This window comes from Hydra vulgaris, chromosome 05, assembly GCF_038396675.1.
Source record: "Hydra vulgaris chromosome 05, alternate assembly HydraT2T_AEP".
NCBI lineage: Eukaryota > Metazoa > Cnidaria > Hydrozoa > Anthoathecata > Hydridae > Hydra > Hydra vulgaris.
Window position 1 is genome coordinate 40,506,548 of NC_088924.1, and position 20,256 is coordinate 40,526,803.

The following is a 20,256-nucleotide window of genomic DNA, read 5'->3' on the forward strand; positions in this document are numbered from 1 at the left end:
GCAAGGATATGTTTTTGATTATGAAAGAGGTACTTTTTCGTTCCAACCTAAGGCTCGAAAACTTTCGGAGACAATGCTACGATGGAGCTGCTGCCATATCCTCTGAAATAGCTGGCTTGAAAAAACTTGTTCTTCAACAAGAAAGCAGAGCTCTTTATGTTCATTGCAGAGGTCACAATTTAAATTTGGTTGTACAAGATGAAATATAAAACATACCTGGTGTATAAAATATTATGTCACTTGTTCAAAAGTTCATTGCTTTTACCAGAGGCTCACCAAAAAGGCTCGCTTGGTTTTTAAATCTAAAAGACCAAAATAAAAGCGAAGATGGATACCAAAATGGAACATCATTTAGACCTTTTTGCCCAACCAGTTGGATAATGCGCAAGCCATCTCTAGCATCTATTACCAGTAATTACAGATCACTTCTAATTTGGCTGGAAGACCTTACCACCAACCCTGACTTTACCAAATGCCGAGCGGAAGCAATGGCCTTTTTGTCTTCTTTTCAGGTTTTTGACACCTTTTTTAAATTGGAATTTCTTTGAATCATTTTTACCATCCAAAGAAGATTCAAGCATTCTACTTGTACAGCAGAAATTCATTTAGTAGTCTGCGTAGATTAATAACTTTTCTTTGATTGACCCTGAGCCAGGAAAAGCTGAACGCTGTTTCTCCAATGAATACATGAATAACCATAAAGAAATTACCCGAAGTCTTGAAATGGATTTTTTGTTAGGCATGTTTATTGAAAAAAATGAAAAGCGCCATAGAATGTTTTATTTGGAAAGCAAGTAAATTTCCATCTCTACTTGTTTTATTTTAACTTCTTGATGCTAGTTAAGCAAAATCAAAAGTTGTAATTTTTTTATTTTTTTATCAAAAATGATAAACACTGGACAGTAGACATATTTTGCTCAAAAAAATTTGAGTAGTTTACAGACATGATTTCTTCTAAGATTCATCAAAAAAAATTTTTTATTGCTCTTTTACCAAAAACAGTAATTCCCATCAAAATGTCTTTTTCAAGGGGTACATTAATACATACCAAGGGTACATTCAGCAGCGTAACAACCTAGGGGCTACGCGGGGCAGTGCACCGAGGCCCTCAAGCTCAGGATGCTCTCGAATCCTCACCAGAAATCTCGATCGAACTCAATTTTTGGAAATTTTTGTCATTCCCCAACGATACTTATAGCGTATAAGTGTGTTTCTCTTTCCTTTTATTTTACTTTTAACGTCGTCAGTGAACAGTGAGTACCTACCTGCTTGAGCACAATCTAAATTAGATTGTGCTCGAGTAGGTAGGTAGTAGTAGGTATTTGTTTAAGTATTATATATTATATTATATTTAATGCTGGGCAAGTTAATGCGTTATTATCGCGTTAATGCATTAATTAATTGCGGCCGTGCGCAGTGGTTAGAGCGCACTGCGGCACTGCGGCCGTGGCGCAGTGGTTAGAGCGCTTGCTTTATAAGCAGGAGATCCAGGTTCGAAACCGAGCTGTGGACAAATTTTCGCGTCACGGTAAGGAAGGAGGCGTGAACTTCCTGGTTAAATGCACTTCCGCGGTGTTCTGTGACAAGACCGTAAGGACTTCTTGGGGCACCTAAAAAAAAAAAAAAAAAAAAAAAAAAAATTAATAATTGTCGGCTTTAAATAATAAATTAAAGCCGACAATTATTTCGCGCGTTAACGCACTTTCAATTTGTTGTTATTATTATTTTGAAAATTCGTTTCTCATTGCTTCTGAATGTACACACAAAACCCTGGGTGAACCAGGCCGGGTCACAGCAGGGGATGGGATGTTTATCAGTAAGCTACTGGCTGCTTGGGGTGGGCCTTATCACGCGTTTTAACCAATGAAAAAGTATTTGTTGTGAGCCTTTGAGAGCTGCAGCGCGTCAATCCTTAAACAAATTTGTTTAAAATATTTAAAATTACTTTAGTTTATGTGATTGTTAAATTGTCAAAAGATGTTATTTCATATATTTATGTCAAGTTTATTTATAAAAATTTCATTTATATAAATAAAAAAATTAATAACTATGGATATAATAAGCTTTCTAAATAAATATGTGCATAGTTATAATTAACATAATTATACTTAACATAATCGGAAAAGTTATTATAGTTGTATATTTGAGCCCCTGAGATGCATAGAGGTATAAGTCACTCATATCGAGTTTTGAGATACAGAGGCATTTAGTAGACATCATATCATAAATCATTAAACTGTTTTAGAGGAATTAAATAAAAATAGCATCATTATCGATATCATTAGACTTATACCACTCTGCCATGTAATAGAATAAATAAAATGCTAAGCATTGGTGGCATTAACTCAAAATATTGAAAAAAGTGACTTATAGCACTATGCATCTGATGGGCTCATTTCTTCTACTGTTGAAAGCGAAATTAATAACATTTTTAGAACGTTTTTGAATGTTTTTGACTGAATAAGAATGTTTTTATGATAAAAACATTCTTATTCAGTCAAAAACATTCAAAAATGTTCTAAACTTGCACGTAGTTATTTTTTTAACAATCAAGCGAATAATATTAGAAAATTGTTTGCAACTTATGTCAAAAAACCATGTAAAGACATAAATTTTTTTTATTTGTTTGTTTGATTCAAGTGAAACTTTATTTTTTTAATGTAAATTAATTTGAAACAGAAAATATCTTGTGTGAACAGAAAAAACGGATAAAGGTGCAGAACTCTTAAATGGGCATTTTTATTTTAAACTATTTCCAGACAGTGGAGTTGATAGAAATAAAGCTATTTGTAACCACTGCAAAGCTGAATTTTCTTATCATTGTAGTGCTTCAAGTTTGAAGTATCACTTAGAAGCACCACACACTCTTGATGCTAGCAAACCACCAAATCGTGCGATTAGTCACGATTAAAAATTTTATTCGTTGCCCAGCACAAATTATACTATATTATTATATTATATATCGTATAAACATTACAATATTGTATTGTTTAAATAAATTAGAAAACTAAAATTATGGATAAAAAGAAGGAACCCAGTGGTGCATTAAAATGCAAACAACGCCAAGAAAGAAGATAGTAAATAAAATTTGCCCAAAATTGACAAGTTTTTTAGTCAGCCTTCTGCAAGTACATCTGGCTAAAATACTTCTATCGGTAGTGACTCAAATAATATGGTAACTGCAGTGTTGGTTGAAAAGCCTACTGAAGAAGATTCGACAATTATTGCAGTTGGAGATACCTCCGCCGCCATTCATGTGAACGTGGGTGATGTTTGCATGACGCACATAAGAGCGGAGGGTTTGGAGGAATCACAGACCTCCATATTTTTTGAAAATGTGTATGACAAATCTTATTATGACTTGAGAAACTTCACGAAAAAAATATTAAGTGATAACGAAAAATGTCAAATTCTTGTTATGGGGTCTTTACAGCCTTCAGGACCTTTTCCAACAGACATTAACCAGAAAAATAGGTGTTTTTCAAAATCGTACTACATTTCATGTTCTAAATATGGGCCAGTTAATTGTTTTTGGTTGTGTTATTCTAAAATCTAGATGGTACCTATTGTCAACCCTGCTGGTTATTTGCTTCACAAAGGAATAATGTTTGGTGTACGGGAATTTGAGATTAGAAGCATTTATCAGAAAAAATTAAACAACACAGTTGTTCGAGTGACCATTTGGAAGCATGTGCTGTGTATGAATTTTGGAAAAAAAACAACCCTATCTTGCAGTGCACAAAAAAGAGCTTAAGTAGCTTAGCATTTTTAAAGTATTTGTTTATTTTCATATTTTTATTTGATAAAACCTAACCAGTTTACATAGCAGTGGGGTCCCATTTTTTAATTTGCCCCAGGGCCCTTGGTTACCTAACTACGCCACTGGGTACATTCAAAGCTAATGTTAATAAAAAGCTTAAAAAACTAAATTAAAAAGAGAAATTGTCCCACCTATACTCAGGGAGGCACAGAGACTTCATGATGCCCTGGGTATATTATAAAAAAAGTTTATCCCTCTCCCCTCCCCCATAACCACTACCAAAATAAAAAAATAAATAAAAATAAAACTATTATTTCTAGTATTCACAAAAAATTTTAAAAATTCTTTATTTAAGACAATTCACGAATCAAACACAACAAAGAAAAAAAATATTTCTGGATTTTGTATCAAGTTTTTTCTGATGTTACCAAGACTGCAATCAGCAAAGGGACTATCCATAAATGATTGACAATGTTGGTCAATAACGAACGCTACTTTGAATTAATCTTAATGACTATTTGTAACTGTGCTATGCTAAACCAACAATATCCTTGGATATAAGAAAATTGTATAGAAAAAAATAGCATGAAAAAACATAAATGCTTATTTTTCCTAAGTGACTTGAAGAAATTATTTTAAACAACTTGCACTGACAAGAGCAAAATCATTATTTTAATTGTGATGTAAACAATACTTATACAAATATGGATAAAGCAGCCGATCTGATTATCCCTCAAAAGGACGATAACCGTTTAGTTTGTGGAAAGCACTCGCTACCTGTTGTTTCAAGCAAAGATCACTTTAACCACCCATGGGAAGATGATGAATGATTGACTTTATATTATAGATATAGAATAAAATTTGCTTATTTTGATTAGTTTGTTTATTATTTGATGAGATATCAACTGTTCTAAAATATAATTTCCTGAGATCTACTACTATATAAATTTGTAATTTAAACAGAAAAAAATCAAACGTGTTTATGGATATTTTTAATGTTACTTTAGGGAGGAGAGGGGATACAAAAACTGACATCATATATAAGGAGGGGGGTGGGGGATGTTGGCCAAAAATTCACAGAGTTTGACAAAGGGGGAAGGGGGATCGAAAAATTAAGAAAAATCACTGACATCATTTATAGACAGTCCCAAAGTTAGAAGTTACAACATTATAATTAACTTACTTGGCAAGATCTGTTTCGAATTAAAGGATAAGACAGTCATTAAGATGATCCTGTCTCATAGTAGCTCTTAGAGAGTTCTTGATGAGAGTTAACTTGCTAAAAGATCTCTCACCTTCAGCCACAGATACTGGCAAAGTAAGAAAGATACAAAGACAGATGCATATCTGGGGGGAATTTCCTTCAAATACCTTTGCATAAATGCTATTCAGAAGATCTAAGGGCTGATCATTTGTCAGTTGATGGCATCAAACAGAAGAAAAATGACACCACTCATCAATAAACTCGTCTTCACTAAAATCATTTGGATACAGAAGTATGAGATCTTTAACTTTAGATTCTTGACTGTTTGATTAGTCAGAATTGATGTCAGATGTAGACAGATGAAGGAAAAAAATCTACCTTGCTATTTCAGAGCTTGAAATCTCACTGTAATCTGATGGATGAAGGTAACAAAGTAAACAATTTTAATTTTTTTATTGATGTTTTCATTTTTTTATTTGGCATACTGATAATTATTTTTATTTTTTTGTCATCTAATGATGCCTCATAAAGGTGATGCCCAGGGGAAACTCACCCAGATCCCCACCCTTTGTGCGCCCCTGCAGATACCTTTAATGAATACTGGACTCAATAACAAAATATTAAAAACATGCAAATTTTTTTTATCAAGAAATACAAAAGTTTTTTTTTCTTTAAAAGTTGGTTTGTGTTTCAAATAAAAAATCTGGTCATTTCTTTTACCTTTCTTCATTTATAAGCATCATTTTCTTTGTGAAATCTCAATATGATTTCACAAAGAGAATGAGGCTTATAAATTCATATTAATGTGCTCCATTGTATTATAAGAAACAAAAATAAAATTAGGTTAAAGTACCATTCATTAAATTATAAAAATAAATAATAAATTAAAAAAGATGTGTTCTTACTAAAAAACATTTTACTTAAAAAAAAATAACACAAAAACGAATATGTTATCAGTATTTTTTTTTTTAGAGAAAAAAGTAGTTGCAGATAACTGGCAACAGGTGGTTGGGATAAATAAGAGAAATTTTTTAAATATTTGTTTAGTCTTAATTACAAACCTGACCCCCTAGTTGTTTTCTAATTACAAACAATTTAATACATTATTATTTTATTGTAATTTTTGTTATTTATATTTTTTTATATTGAAAAGTAAAATTGGTAAATAATAGTTCACTAATTTACTCACAGTAGCATTCAATCATGCACATAATTAGTTACGATACTATAATAATATAAATAATTAGGTGGCATTTAATTATTTTTAACTAATTAATATTTTTTCAAATAAAAGTAGTTGTTATTCTAAAGCAAAACACCCACACCTTCCCATCCCACACACTTACACACACACACACACACACACACACACACACACACACACACACACACATACACACACACACATACACACACACATGTATTAATAATAGTAGCTGTGATTTAAGAGCTAAACTGAAAAAATTCAATTAAAAAGAAATTTAAATTAATATGATTACACAGTTTTAATCTAGTAACCATATTCTATATAAATAGCAAAATAGGTAAATAGTAAAATAGGAAGTATTTTTATCATTTTTGTAGTACTTTTTTTCCTTCTGCTTTAATGGATTATATAAATGCATTTATACATACATATATACACATCCACACCTTCCAGCCCCCCCCCCCCCTCCACACACAAAGTAATTTAACATTATACATATATATATATATATATATATATATATATATATATATATATATATATATATATATATATATATATATATATATATATATATATATATATATATATATATTTATATATATACTTTTGACTTCATTTGCTTTCTATGAACAAAATATATAAGTATATATTTTGTTCATAGAAAGCAAATGAAGTCAAAAGTATTGCAGAAAAGAGTTACAAAGATAACTATGGAAAATTAGATCAAAAGATAGCTCCATTTCGTAAAGAGCTAGTTGCCAAAGATGCTGAACTTAAAGATAAAGCTGATAAATCAGAAAAACTTTCAGGTAAGTTTTTGTGAGTTTCAGGTAAGTTTTAGTGAGTTTCAGGTAAGTTTTAGTGAGTTTCAGGTAAGTTTTAGTGAGTTTCAGGTAAGTTTGAGTGAGTTTCAGGTAAGTTTTAGTGAGCTTGCTTTGTGAATAAGATTAGTAGAGCCCAACCACATCTTGCTTTCAACTACTTCATCAAGACTTGTTCTTTGGAATTAAAGAGCAGTGGTTAAATAAACAGTATTCTAGTACCAAAAAGTAATTTTTTTAGAGTGCATCCTTTTTTTTCTACAACTGTAGGTATAAACTTTGTTTTAAAACTGATTATCAAAAATTGTAAAACATGTTTTCAGCTGCATTTATGCCTGCTTAAAACTGCTTAACTCCTAACCTATAAACATATGGTAGCGGTTTTGTAAAATCTGTGGTAGCGGTGTACCTTGGAGGTAGCTAATGTTGTCTATCTTAGTGGTACCATCAAGGTACAAACTTGCATGATTTTGTAAATACTATTATAAGTAATATTTGTTATGAAAGTATTTTTTCAATGTAACATATTGTTATAGTTTATTATGATATTTTTTTTGTTTATTAAGAATTTCTTTAGTATAATATGTGTGTATTTCTTTGTTAAATTGTAATTATTTTTTTCAAATTGTTATTTTCTCTTTGATAATTTGCTTGAATTATCGACAGGTGGAAAAACTCATTTAGCATCAACTTTGATTACCTGAATGTAGAGTAGACTAATGTTAAATCAAAGTGAAATACTTATTATTACTAAACTTTAATATAGATATTTGTTATTACTCTTTTCTTAATCAACATTTCTTTTGTAAGTTTTTAATACTTCTAAGTATAAATTAGTTTAAATTTGTAATAATATATAATTTCAACTTATGTTGAAATTATATATTATTATAAATTTAAATATAGTTATCAATTAATATATAGTTTATATAAATCTAACTAGATAGATTAATATTATCTCTGATGTGAAGTCCAATTATCCTATAAGTAAACATAGAGGGTACACCACTGGTGGTGTACCTTGGCTCTAATGTAAGCTGTTTTTTAAACTAAAAAAAAGAATGAAAAAATATGTCTGGATGTTTAATAAAAAATCGTAGAGTAACTAATATCATAAAGTTAATGAAAATATATTATTACAGAACATATTGTATTTTTTTTAATATTTGTAAAAGTTTGAAAATACCTCCGAGGTACACCACTCTCCCCTATTTTTATTTGGTTAACTTTAGATTTAAGTTTTAGTTAGCAGAAAAATAAAAACATTGAAATAGAAATTGAACCTTAAAGTTATATATAATTAGACTGTTCTAAACTATAAATTAATATATGTATATTTTTTTAATTCTTGTTGCTATGTTGCTTTTGCTACCATTTTACAATTCTACCAAAATTTTAAATCTTTTCTGAAGGTTTTTAAAAGGTTTTCTTCAAAAGTTTGAAAGTTAGACAATGTTGTAGATGTTTAGAGAGACTTCTTTGAAAATCAAAGAGCACCACAGAATAATATTTATAAGAATTTGTTGCGGCTTGGTTTGATGATTTGCTGCAGCTTGAGTTTATGAGAGAGCATAATAGAGAGAAGCGTAAAATCACCCAAGAAGACATTTTCATGGTCTATACTAATACTATTTTATGCAGTTTATGATCTATTTCAAAACATAATGGATAAATGATTTTTTTATTTACGGAGTAACAAGAAAGGTTCATTAAAAAACAATACTAAAAAATAATAGTCTTTAATAAACTGCACAGCGTGCTGAGCATATATATTAGGGTAAGGGTAGCTATTTTTTTGAACATTTGTGTTCCCAGGCTCTTAAGAGCTGAACAATTGATAACTAACAAACTAGTAGTAAAAAAGAATTTCAGTCTTTTTTTTCAACCTTTTGTGTTAGCAAGAAGCTATTGCAACAGTCACAAATTAGTTCTGTGGATCTGTTATGGATCTATTAATTGGATCTGAAAAAAATAAAAGTTGTTTTGTACTACCACTAATGGTCCACTAAGTAACCAATGAGCAAAACTTTAATAAACCGCTAAAAAATGCTTATATAGGTCCACTTCAAATCCAATAAAACAATGTTTGCAGGGGATAATCTAGCATCAGATCAGTAAGTAGTTTGCAAATAAAGTGAAATTTAGTGTTGTTAGAAAGCGCTTTTGCTACAAAATTTCTTCCATGATGATGCGAGAAGCTTGATATAAAAAGAAAATGAATTTGAAAACAAAGATAGCATCAAGTTACAGCTACTTTATTTTTTTTAAGTAATGCTCACTTAAAATATTCATCTTGAGTATGTATAAACATCATTCTGCTGCTGTTTTTAGAAAGAGTCCTAGGTAAAGGACTAGGTAAGAGGTTGGTAGAAAGAGTCCTAGGCAATGCTTATTAAGTAAAAATAATTCTGATTGCAACCCTGTCTTTTATAAGGCTTGCCCAGATGTAAACCTGTGTTACATTGTTTCTTTTCTAAGATGATTAATCAATTGTTTCTTTTGTAGGATGAACCATGGATCTTTTAAATACTACTAATGGTTTTTTGCTTTTTTACTTGTAAAAGTTCTTTCTCTTATCTCCTAATGTGGGTACAGATTTAAAAATCAGTTCAGTGAAACTCTTTACAAAAAAAATAATTGTAATTTCGAAAAAATTAAAAAGGCAAAAAGAAAAAAGAAGTTAAAATTCAATAAATAATATCTTCAAAAATAATTTGAAACATACAGTAACTTACAATAATCAATAGTCAACAAACATAAAATAATAAAATGTTTTTGCTGCAACCATGAATTAATCTAATATTTTGTTCTTTTCCTCTCTTGCTAGTCAAAAATTTTTGCCTTTTCCTATTACATTCTCAAAGTTTGTTTTTGATTCTTAAAAATGTCTTGAAGTTCCTTAAAAAAGGAACTTAAAGAATCATAATTAATTTTTTTTATTTTAAATTGACTTTTTATCTTATTGTGTCCTCATTTTATCACAAATTGTTTATGAACTGACTGGTAATTTAGTTTCCCTAAACTCTGTGGTAGCTTTTAGAGGGGCTTTCCATTTTTAGAGGAGATTCCATCAACAGCTAAGAATTACTTAAGTATTAACAGCCTCATAATGCTGATAAATGCAGTTTTAGCTAGGGTTGCCAGATATCCGGCTTTTACAGAAAAGAATACAGCATCAAACGTGTAAAAAAAACCCTAGCTAAGACTGCATTAATCAGACCTTTAAAAACAATTTTAAAAATTAGAATATGGCTATTGTATTAAATTTAAACACCGTTGTCACTATCTTGAAACCAAAATTGTTTCTTATCAATTTTAATTCTCTCTCTATTCCATGGTTTTTTTTTTGAGCTGCTGCTATTTTTAATTGTAATCACATCTTTCACCTTTTTTACTAAAGCAATTCTGAGAACAAATTTTAACATTGAAATTTTTTTTAAAAGGTTGTTAAGGCCCATTATTTTCAAATTACTAAATTGTGTATTTTCTCTAGAAAATTGTTAGGTTGGGTATTTTAGTGGTGCTCTCTGCTTCAGTAGCCAAACTAGAGCTTCTGTAAAATCAACTTTATCAATGTGTTTTTTTTTACTATCACTGATCTTTTTGTTATTGTTGTTCATATGAGCTGTCTTTTTTTTTTACTAACCAAAATTCATTTTTTTTGACTCGTTATTTTTGTGTGACTTGTTATTCAGCAAAGTATTTTTACTCTGTTTGTTATGCTTGATAAAATTTTTTTTTCTCTTGTTTATTTATTTTTATGATTTAAATTATTTACAGCTTTTAAAATCTTTTGTTTACTGTTTTCTTGATCTTTAATGAAATTTTTATTTACTTTTTATTTCTTCATTTCAACTAAAATGTTGCAATAGTTCCAACTGAATTTCTTGAAATAAAAAACAAACAAAAAAATGAAAAGCTCAGATCAAATAGCTCAATTTTTTATAAAATTTTTTTTTGAATAATGTCTAAAAATATTGTAAAAATTTTAAAGGCTCAGATAGCAATTAAACAAACATTCAAATAAGTCAAAAAAAGTTTTCTATTTTTAGTCATAAGGGTTTCTGCAACAAAAAACAAAATCTTTAATTTTTTTTCTTGATTTACAAAATAAGGATCAACATAAAAATAAAAATTTACAAATATAAGATTAAAATGTAAACAAAAAATTTTTTTTTTGGAAAAAGTTTAAGAAAAAGTCATCATAATTCTGTACATTTTTTATAAAATTGCATGGGTTACAAAACATGTTTTATTGTACCATGTTTAGTTTACTTGATTTTACTAGATGCTTGTAAAACCAATCACTAATCATTAGGTGATCATAAAGATTATCCTAGTAGATAAGAAAGAAAGATAAAAAAAATATTATTCCTAAATACTTAAAACTAATTATTTAAATATTCTAAAAATAAATTAAAAAAATTCGGTTTAAAATTTCAGTAAAGTAAATTTCAGTAAAGTTTTTTGTAAATCTATTATATATGCTTATAAATATTATTGTTATTATTATGTTCTATTATTATTATTATTATTATTATTATTGTTATTATTATTATTATTATTATAATTATTATTATCATATTCTGTTTTATTAGCAGCTATAAAAAACTTGTACTTCAATCACACTAGTAAAAGATTTTGAAAATTGTAGTAAACTAAATTTTAATTGTTATTATTTTTATTTATTTTTATTTATTAGCTGCTATTGAAAAGGTTGGTGGTGCTTCAGTCACATTAGTAAAAGGTATTGTAAATGGAAATTGGCAAGATTTGATTACTGGTGCACTGGGTATTATTGGTGGTTTGGCTGCTTTAGCAGGTCCAGTAGGAGCTCTTATTTCTTCTATATTGAGTGTGATTTCAATGCTATTTGGATTGTTTGGAGGGTCTCAAGGTATGGTTTTCTACTAATAGGTGCAAATTTTTATTATTTTATTTTTAATGAAAATTGTTATGTTATTAAAAAATACTTTAAAAGTTGGACAACAAATAAAATATAACAAAATTTGCTGCTTCATCTTAAATAACTTCTTGGGTTAATATTGCAAGTGTAATTATGTCTATTTGTTTGCAAATTATTTTTATTAATTTTTTTTTAAGGATTTTTTGTTTGCAATTGTTTTTTATTAAATACTTTATTTAACTTTTCTTTATCACTCTTTTTAACATTATCTTGTAATTTTGCTTAATAAGTTTCTTTATTTTAGAATACAAGCAATTAATTTAAATGTTTTTTCATCAATGTTTTAAAATTATCTTAATTAGTATTATTATCTGTTATTGTATTTGTTGTTATGTGTTTTTAAGGTTTAAATTCAATTGTTATATTATTTTTTAAAAATATATTATGACCATTTTTTCGGTATATTTTTGTTGGGCATTAGGTTGTATATTGCTGTTTGCTTTTTATTTTTTTTAGTTTTTACAATTAGAAGCTGGGAGTTATAGCAATTTGCATGCTGTTTTGATTTTCTTAAGAAACAACTCTAACAAAAATATTTTGTTTGTATTTTAGGCTACCTGAATATTTAAATATATATAATTTAATCATTTTATTTTTTTGTGTGTGTTAATGTCGCAGTTGCTTGAAAAATATACAACAATTTTCTGGACATTTTACTCTAAAAATATTTGATGAATGCTATTTTCCATCAAAAATATATTATGTATGAGTTGTAGAGGTATAATTTTTCACTTGAAATACTCACAAGCATTTTATTTTCATAAAAATAACTACATGAAATCAACAAATTTTTAACTTCCGTGCTTGGCCATTCATGAACTGCATTTAATCAATTGCTGTGACTCTAAGATACAAAGTGCAATCCTGTAACTTTTAGGAAATCTTATTGCTGTTACTTATATTTTATAAGAAATTCAAGTTTATATATGTAGTAACTAAAGTTTGTGTTTTTCTGTTCCCTGCATGATTCCGCTTTAAACTTAATTTATTCTTTGATAAAATTATTAATGAATACAATTCTTTGTTATATATATATATATATATATATATATATATATATATATATATATATATATATATATATATATATATATATATATATATATATATATATATATACATATATATATACATATATATATACATATATATATATATATATATATATATATATATATATATATATATATATATATATATATATATATATATATATATATATATATATATATATATGCATATGCATATATAATATTTTGTTGAAGAAATTTAATATATGTTTATAAATTTAAAATTTGTAAACAATTTTAATGTTTATAGAAGCAGAAGAAAGTCAGGAAGCAATGCTGAAACGAGTAATTGATGAAGCTTTAACCAAAGCTCGTGCTGAGGAACTAAAAGCTGACGGTGAAGGGTTGAAGAAATTAATCATGTCTATTCGCAATTCATTGAACCAGTTTCGTGAGTCAGAAAAAATAACTCCAGATCAAGCAAATGAATTGTATACTCAAGTTTTCACGGTTAGTCTTAAAATGTTATGCCATAAAAATTTTTTTTTGCCTTTATTTTAAAATACTCTTTTTCAATACTTTAATTTAAATTTTTTACAAAGCTATTATATTTTTCATTAAAATAATCAAAAAACTAGTATATCATTGAATTTCTACTACTTACATGAATTGACATGTATATTTATATGAATATACATAGTTACACATTAATGAATATAGATGGTATATGTATAATCAAAAAATGATAAATAAAATAAGCTGGAACACAAAATCTTGTGGAACACCCAAAAAAAGACCTTTACCCAAATTCAAATAAAATCAACTTGTTGTTTACGTGAATATAAAAAATTTACAATCCATTTTAATAATTTGCCGTTTATACCATAGATCAAATTTATTGTTTTGTTAATTGTTTTTATTTTATTTTAAATAAACTATTGACCGCAAAATAGTAAATTTAAGATGGTGGCTCAGAAGCACAGCTGTGGCTCAGAAGCATGGCTGTGGCTCAGAGCATAGGCAAAAAAAAGTCACAAAATAAGTGAAAAAAATTTAATATATTTTATATACTAAAATTATTCTAAAATATTTTAAAACCTTGAATCTAATGTGGGCATTGTCATCATTAGTTTCCCCTAGATGCCTTCTTTATAAGACAATAAAGTTCCCGTAGTTTTGGGTTTGAAACCATAGAAATTTTATTTTAAAAAAAACAATAAATTTCTATGGTTTCAAGTTTGCCTAAATTTTATTGGCATGGTAAGAATTAGTGTCTGGGCATCCTCAAGATGTAATAAAATGTTTCTGCTTTATTTTCACTTCTTAGTCTTGTTAAGTCTCTTTGTTTCTTAGACTTGTTTTGCTGTTTTCCTAGAGTTGTGTTATGGCACTTAATTAACTTATCAAGTTCTTTACTTGTAGTAACCAAGAAAAACTAAATAGTATTTTTAATTTGTAACCAGTCATGGTACTTTTTTTAAAGCAATTTTTTTTTCTTTTGGGTTTTTATGTTTAATTAACTTAAGAAGTTTACTAAAGTTAGAATAAATAACTAAACAATAAAAAAAAAGTTAAGTTCTTTATTCTAAAGTTAAAATAAATAAACAGTTATAGGCTTTATACTACATTATCTATCATTTTAAGTTTCTGAAGTTCACTTAAATTAGTATTTATTAATTTAAGTGAGCAACTTTTTTTTTATATAATTGCATGAAATATATGAAATGAAAGAAATCAATTGATGCTTCCGGGTAATACTATTATTGGTCAAAACATTATAAATCTGACTGATTTTTTATGGACAAGTCTGGCATCAATCCACTATTCTAGAAAAGTAATAGATTAGTATAAGAAAAATAGAGTCAATGCTGTTTCAAAGAATGTGGATTCTCTAAACTGTCCTTAACAGCATGTCATCAAATCTTACTGGTCAATAGTGAAAAAAATACTGAGGAAAAGAGACAAATTGTGTAAATAGAGATGAACGCTAAAAAAAAGTGGCACAAAGTCAAATTGTCAATTTGATAAAGGAGGGGGGAGGGGATGCTTTACAAAAAAATAGTTTACTTACCTAAAATTGAAAGTTTATTACAAAAAAATTAAATTACTTAAAAACTAAATATGTATGCACTATTTTAAAAAACAATGTTAAAATTAATTAAGTAGTTTTTGAGGAAATGAAATTTAAAATCATAAAATTTCAACAAATCACTATATTTCTGTTTTTAAAATAAAAAAAACTTTTGTATAATAAGTTATGCAGTCTAAAAATATTTACAGTTTATATTTATGTAAATACATATTTTGCTTTTAGTTTTTAGTTTGTGTTAATTCTCAAACTTTAGTTTATATTTATGTAAATACATATTTTGCTTTTAGCTTTTAGTTTGTGTTAATTCTCAAACTTTAGTTTATATTTATGTAAATACATATTTTGCTTTTAGCTTTTAGTTTGTGTTAATTCTCAAACTTTAGTTTATATTTATGTAAATACATATTTTGCTTTTAGTTTTTAGTTTGTGTTAATTCTCAAACTTTAGTTTATATTTATGTAAATACATATTTTGCTTTTAGTTTTTAGTTTGTGTTAATTCTCAAACTTTAGTTTATATTTATGTAAATACATATTTTGCTTTTAGCTTTTAGTTTGTGTTAATTCTCAAACTTTAGTTTATATTTATGTAAATACATATTTTGCTTTTAGCTTTTAGTTTGTGTTAATTCTCAAACTTTAGTTTATATTTATGTAAATACATATTTTGCTTTTAGTTTTTAGTTTGTGTTAATTCTCAAACTTTAGTTTATATTTATGTAAATACATATTTTGCTTTTAGCTTTTAGTTTGTGTTAATTCTCAAACTTTAGTTTATATTTATGTAAATACATATTTTGCTTTTAGTTTTTAGTTTGTGTTAATTCTCAAACTTTAGTTTATATTTATGTAAATACATATTTTGCTTTTAGTTTTTAGTTTGTGTTAATTCTCAAACTTTAGTTTATATTTATGTAAATACATATTTTGCTTTTAGTTTTTAGTTTGTGTTAATTCTCAAACTTTAGTTTATATTTATGTAAATACATTTTTTGCTTTTAGTTTTTAGTTTGTGTTAATTCTCAAACTTTAGTTTATATTTATGTAAATACATTTTTTGCTTTTAGTTTTTAGTTTGTGTTAATTCTCAAACTTTAGTTTATATTTATGTAAATACATATTTTGCTTTTAGCTTTTAGTTTGTGTTAATTCTCAAACTTTATTTTCTTAAATGTTTGGTATAATTGCTTTTACAAGTTAAAAGTTTTAAAAAATTTTTTTCAAATAAAGGATACAGTAATTTTTTTAAATTTAAGTGGCAGTAATTTTTACTCGTAGATATTTGAGCAAGGTAAATTTTTTTTTAGGGTTTGACATTTTTTGGGAAACTAAAATATGAAATAAATAAATACTGTGACTGCTCAATTAAAGATAACAGTAAAATAAAAGAGGCAAAAGAGAAGTCCAGTAGATGTTTAGAATTTATCAATTTGTATTCGGATCTTTCTATATATCGTATGTTGCTTATTACTGATATGACAAGCCTTTTCAGTTCAGTTGAGCTAAATGATACATCAAATAATCTTTTATTGCTACTTGAGAAAGAACAGATTTCAGATAAAGATGTTATAATGTTTTTATTTGACCCTATTCATAACCAGTATGTTTTTTTTTTTCCATTTTTAGTTTTAGTTTAAATTGTTATAATTTGTACCAACTTTTAATTTTTTTTTATAAAGTTTTATTTTAATAATTTATCAATTTTTAACTTGTTTATATTTGTATTTACCTTACATAATATTATGTAATATAATTTTATATATATATATATATATATATATATATATATATATATATATATATATATATACATATATATATATATATATATATATATATATATATATATATATATATATATATATATATATGTATATATATATATATATGTATATATATATATATATATATATATATGTATATATATATATATATATATATATGTATATATATATATATATATATATATATATATATATATGTATATATATATATATGTATATATGTATATATATATATATATATGTATATATATATATGTATATATATATATATATATATATATATATATATATATATATATATATATATATATATATATATTACATAGTATTATGTAAATATATCAATTAGTAGAAAAGTTCAGTATAAGAATAAGTTTTTTATTAATTTATTATGTTCTTCTAAGAAAATTAGTTTAAAATACATGTTGGGTTGTCATGAATTTTTGTTTCAACTTAATTGTTCATAATCTTTAATAGAAAATTGAATTGTAAAATTTTTTTTTTACAGTCGTCAACGACTTTGTATTTCCCAATACTTTGGTGCACCAAATAAATATCCTACCATTCAAGCTTACTCTGATCTCTTAAAAACAGTTCCTAAAGGAAAAGTTGTTCCTAGTGATGTTGCTATTTGTTCAAGTGAAGAACTACGTGGATTATGCCACAAATTAGATGCTAAAATGTTTAAAGCTAATGATTTAGGGAAATGGTCTGAAAGTATAAAATCTTTGTTTATTTCAGGTAATTTTTAAATTTCAGTTCAATTAAAAAAATTTATAGCTTTACTTAATAGCTGTAAACTAACTAGTTAGTAGGGCTGATCGGGATAGATAGATAATAATAATAGGGAGGTAATAAAACAGATAGTAAGATGTATCCATCTTACTATCTGTTTTATTACCTCCCTATTATTATTATCTATCTATAAGAAGTTTGCTTTGTGTTTCAAAATGATGTTTGCAGATGATGTTGTAGTATAATATTGTTTCACTAATAAAATATTTTGTTATGCGTTTAAAAAAATACGAAGCATTATGTTAAGAGAAATTTTATAAATAAATTTATATTTTATTTAAAAAATAAATTTTCTGACATTTTTTGTGACCAGTTTTTTTTAAAAACCTTTTTTACTCCAGTTATATTATTTTCACTTAATAAAAAATACTAATAGAATGACTTAACTTAGTTTAGAAAAGGTTTATTAAAAGTAAACAAACTAATATTTTTTTAACATTCATATTTTTTTATGATATCTGTTTGTATGATATCTATGATTTATTATGAAATTCATAATAAATCATAGATATCAATTTATAATATTCTATATCTTTAAATAAAAACTGACAATGTATTACATCTTACAAACTGTAAAAGATATTGGTAGTAGCCAAATATTATGGAGCAATATCAATAAAGGCAAAAAAAAAAAAAAAAAAATTCAACGGAAGGGTAAAACATTGTATTGGCAAGCAGCAAAATAGACTCTTGAAGTACCTTAATCAATAAAGATGCACTAATGGCACATGAAGCAAACAGAAAGGAAATTGAGAAAGTAATTAATGTAAAAATAAATGTAAAAATTAAAAATTGGTATTGTATCAAATTATTAAACTTTGTTAATTAAAACACAGATAAACACTTGATCACTTAATATTGTCATTGAACAAGTAAAAAGAGAATTAATCAAAATAAGATATTAAATTCAGCAAAAGAAATGAAAAATTTCAACAAATTTACAAATCTTTACAATATTTATTATAAATATTTACAATATTTATTACAAATATTTACAATATTTATTACAAATATTTACAATATTTATTACAAATATTTACAATATTTATTACAAATATTTACAATATTTATTACAAGTATTTACAAATTTATTACTAATATTTACAATATTTATTACGAATATTTACAATATTTATTACAAATATTTATAATATTTATTACAAATATTTATAATATTTATTACAAATATTTATAATACTTATTACAAATATTCACAATATTTATTATGAATATTTACAATATTTATTATGAATATTTACAATATTTATTACGAATATTTACAATATTAATTAAGAATATTTACATGACCAAAACTGAAAGTAATTAAGCATTTCAAAATACAAATAAAAAGTTTTTGAAAACCTGAAAACAAAACAAGATTTTATGAAATTCATGGAGAACTCATTGTTAAACTTAATTAAAGTTTATCTCAATTAAACTTAATTAAAATTTATCTTTGGTTTATCTCAAGATAAACCAATGTTTAAGTTAATTAATAACTATAATCAATATTAGTTCTACAACAAATGGTAAAAAACCTAATAGAATAAAATTATCAATTCAAAACCAATAAATCAAATCAACTAAAACCAAAACAAATTTATCTAGTATCATTAACTTAATGAAAGGTCAATTACTCGCATCTCAAAATATCTTGAAATCTGATTACAAATATCAAATATATTACTGATTACAAAATATCAAAATATCTTGAAATCATACATAACAGAAACTTGGCTGAATAATAAAATTTTACATTCTTTATTATTAAATAGCAATACTTTCAAAGTATTTTGACAGGATAACTACAAAGGCAGCGGTTCACTCATATTAGTGTGCAATAACATTTAATCGTTGCAACTCTTGAAATTCTAGCATTTTTGTCTCTAATGACCTAAAACTACAAAGTTTATTAACTTATCTCCCACCATGTGCAGCCAGTAGTACTTTAAAAATAAAAGCTTTGTACAAGGTTGTTTATAAAGTTATTTCATTTAAAAATTACCTTCATTATGATTATTTTACCTCAACTTGCAATTATATGAAACTCGAATTCTTTTCTTTAAATGAATGAAAAGGATATTTTTAAAATGTTTTAGTTTCACTTCTCCAAGGCCTAAAGAAGAATAATTAATACTCTTTAAATATTGATAGTCTAATTGAATCTGTTAATTTAAATCAAAATATTGGCATAATTGTGCTCTCCAATATAAAATGTTCTAATCATTTTTCTTATTTGCTGGAAAAACTTTTTCATTTCTTATGTTATTATATTACTTTTAAAATATCTCTATCAGTTGATTTTAGATCTCTATCAGTAATGATTCTCAACTTTGATAAGTGCTGAAAAGTATTGTATAGAAAAGGTTTAGAAGTATTTTACAAGAATTGTTTATAAAAAATGTCATATTACTCTCAGGTACTTAATACATGGGGAGGGGGGGGGGATATTTTCCAGAAAATTTTCGCACCCATCTTGAGCTTATTTCATCCTTCCCTTATATTAAACTTTACTTGTTATTAACAAAGAAAATTTATCTCAAAACTAAAAAAAAAATTTAATTGTAAACCGGCTTTGAAAATTAGAAAATAAACTCGCTAATAAAAATGAAAA

The 20,256-nt window shown here is 26.0% G+C and overlaps 1 protein-coding gene across 1 annotated transcript in view; it reads left to right on the top strand.

Moving 5' to 3' along the window:
* LOC100211700 (uncharacterized) overlaps positions 1 to 20,256 on the top strand; it is a 65,666-nt gene that overhangs the window by 25,702 nt on the left and 19,708 nt on the right. Inside the window, exons 3-7 of the mRNA XM_065798198.1 lie at positions 6,836 to 6,983; positions 11,698 to 11,892; positions 13,282 to 13,481; positions 16,371 to 16,663; positions 17,356 to 17,588. Coding sequence (XP_065654270.1) covers positions 6,836 to 6,983; positions 11,698 to 11,892; positions 13,282 to 13,481; positions 16,371 to 16,663; positions 17,356 to 17,588 — 1,069 coding nt within the window. The remainder of the gene's footprint in view (positions 1 to 6,835; positions 6,984 to 11,697; positions 11,893 to 13,281; positions 13,482 to 16,370; positions 16,664 to 17,355; positions 17,589 to 20,256) is intronic.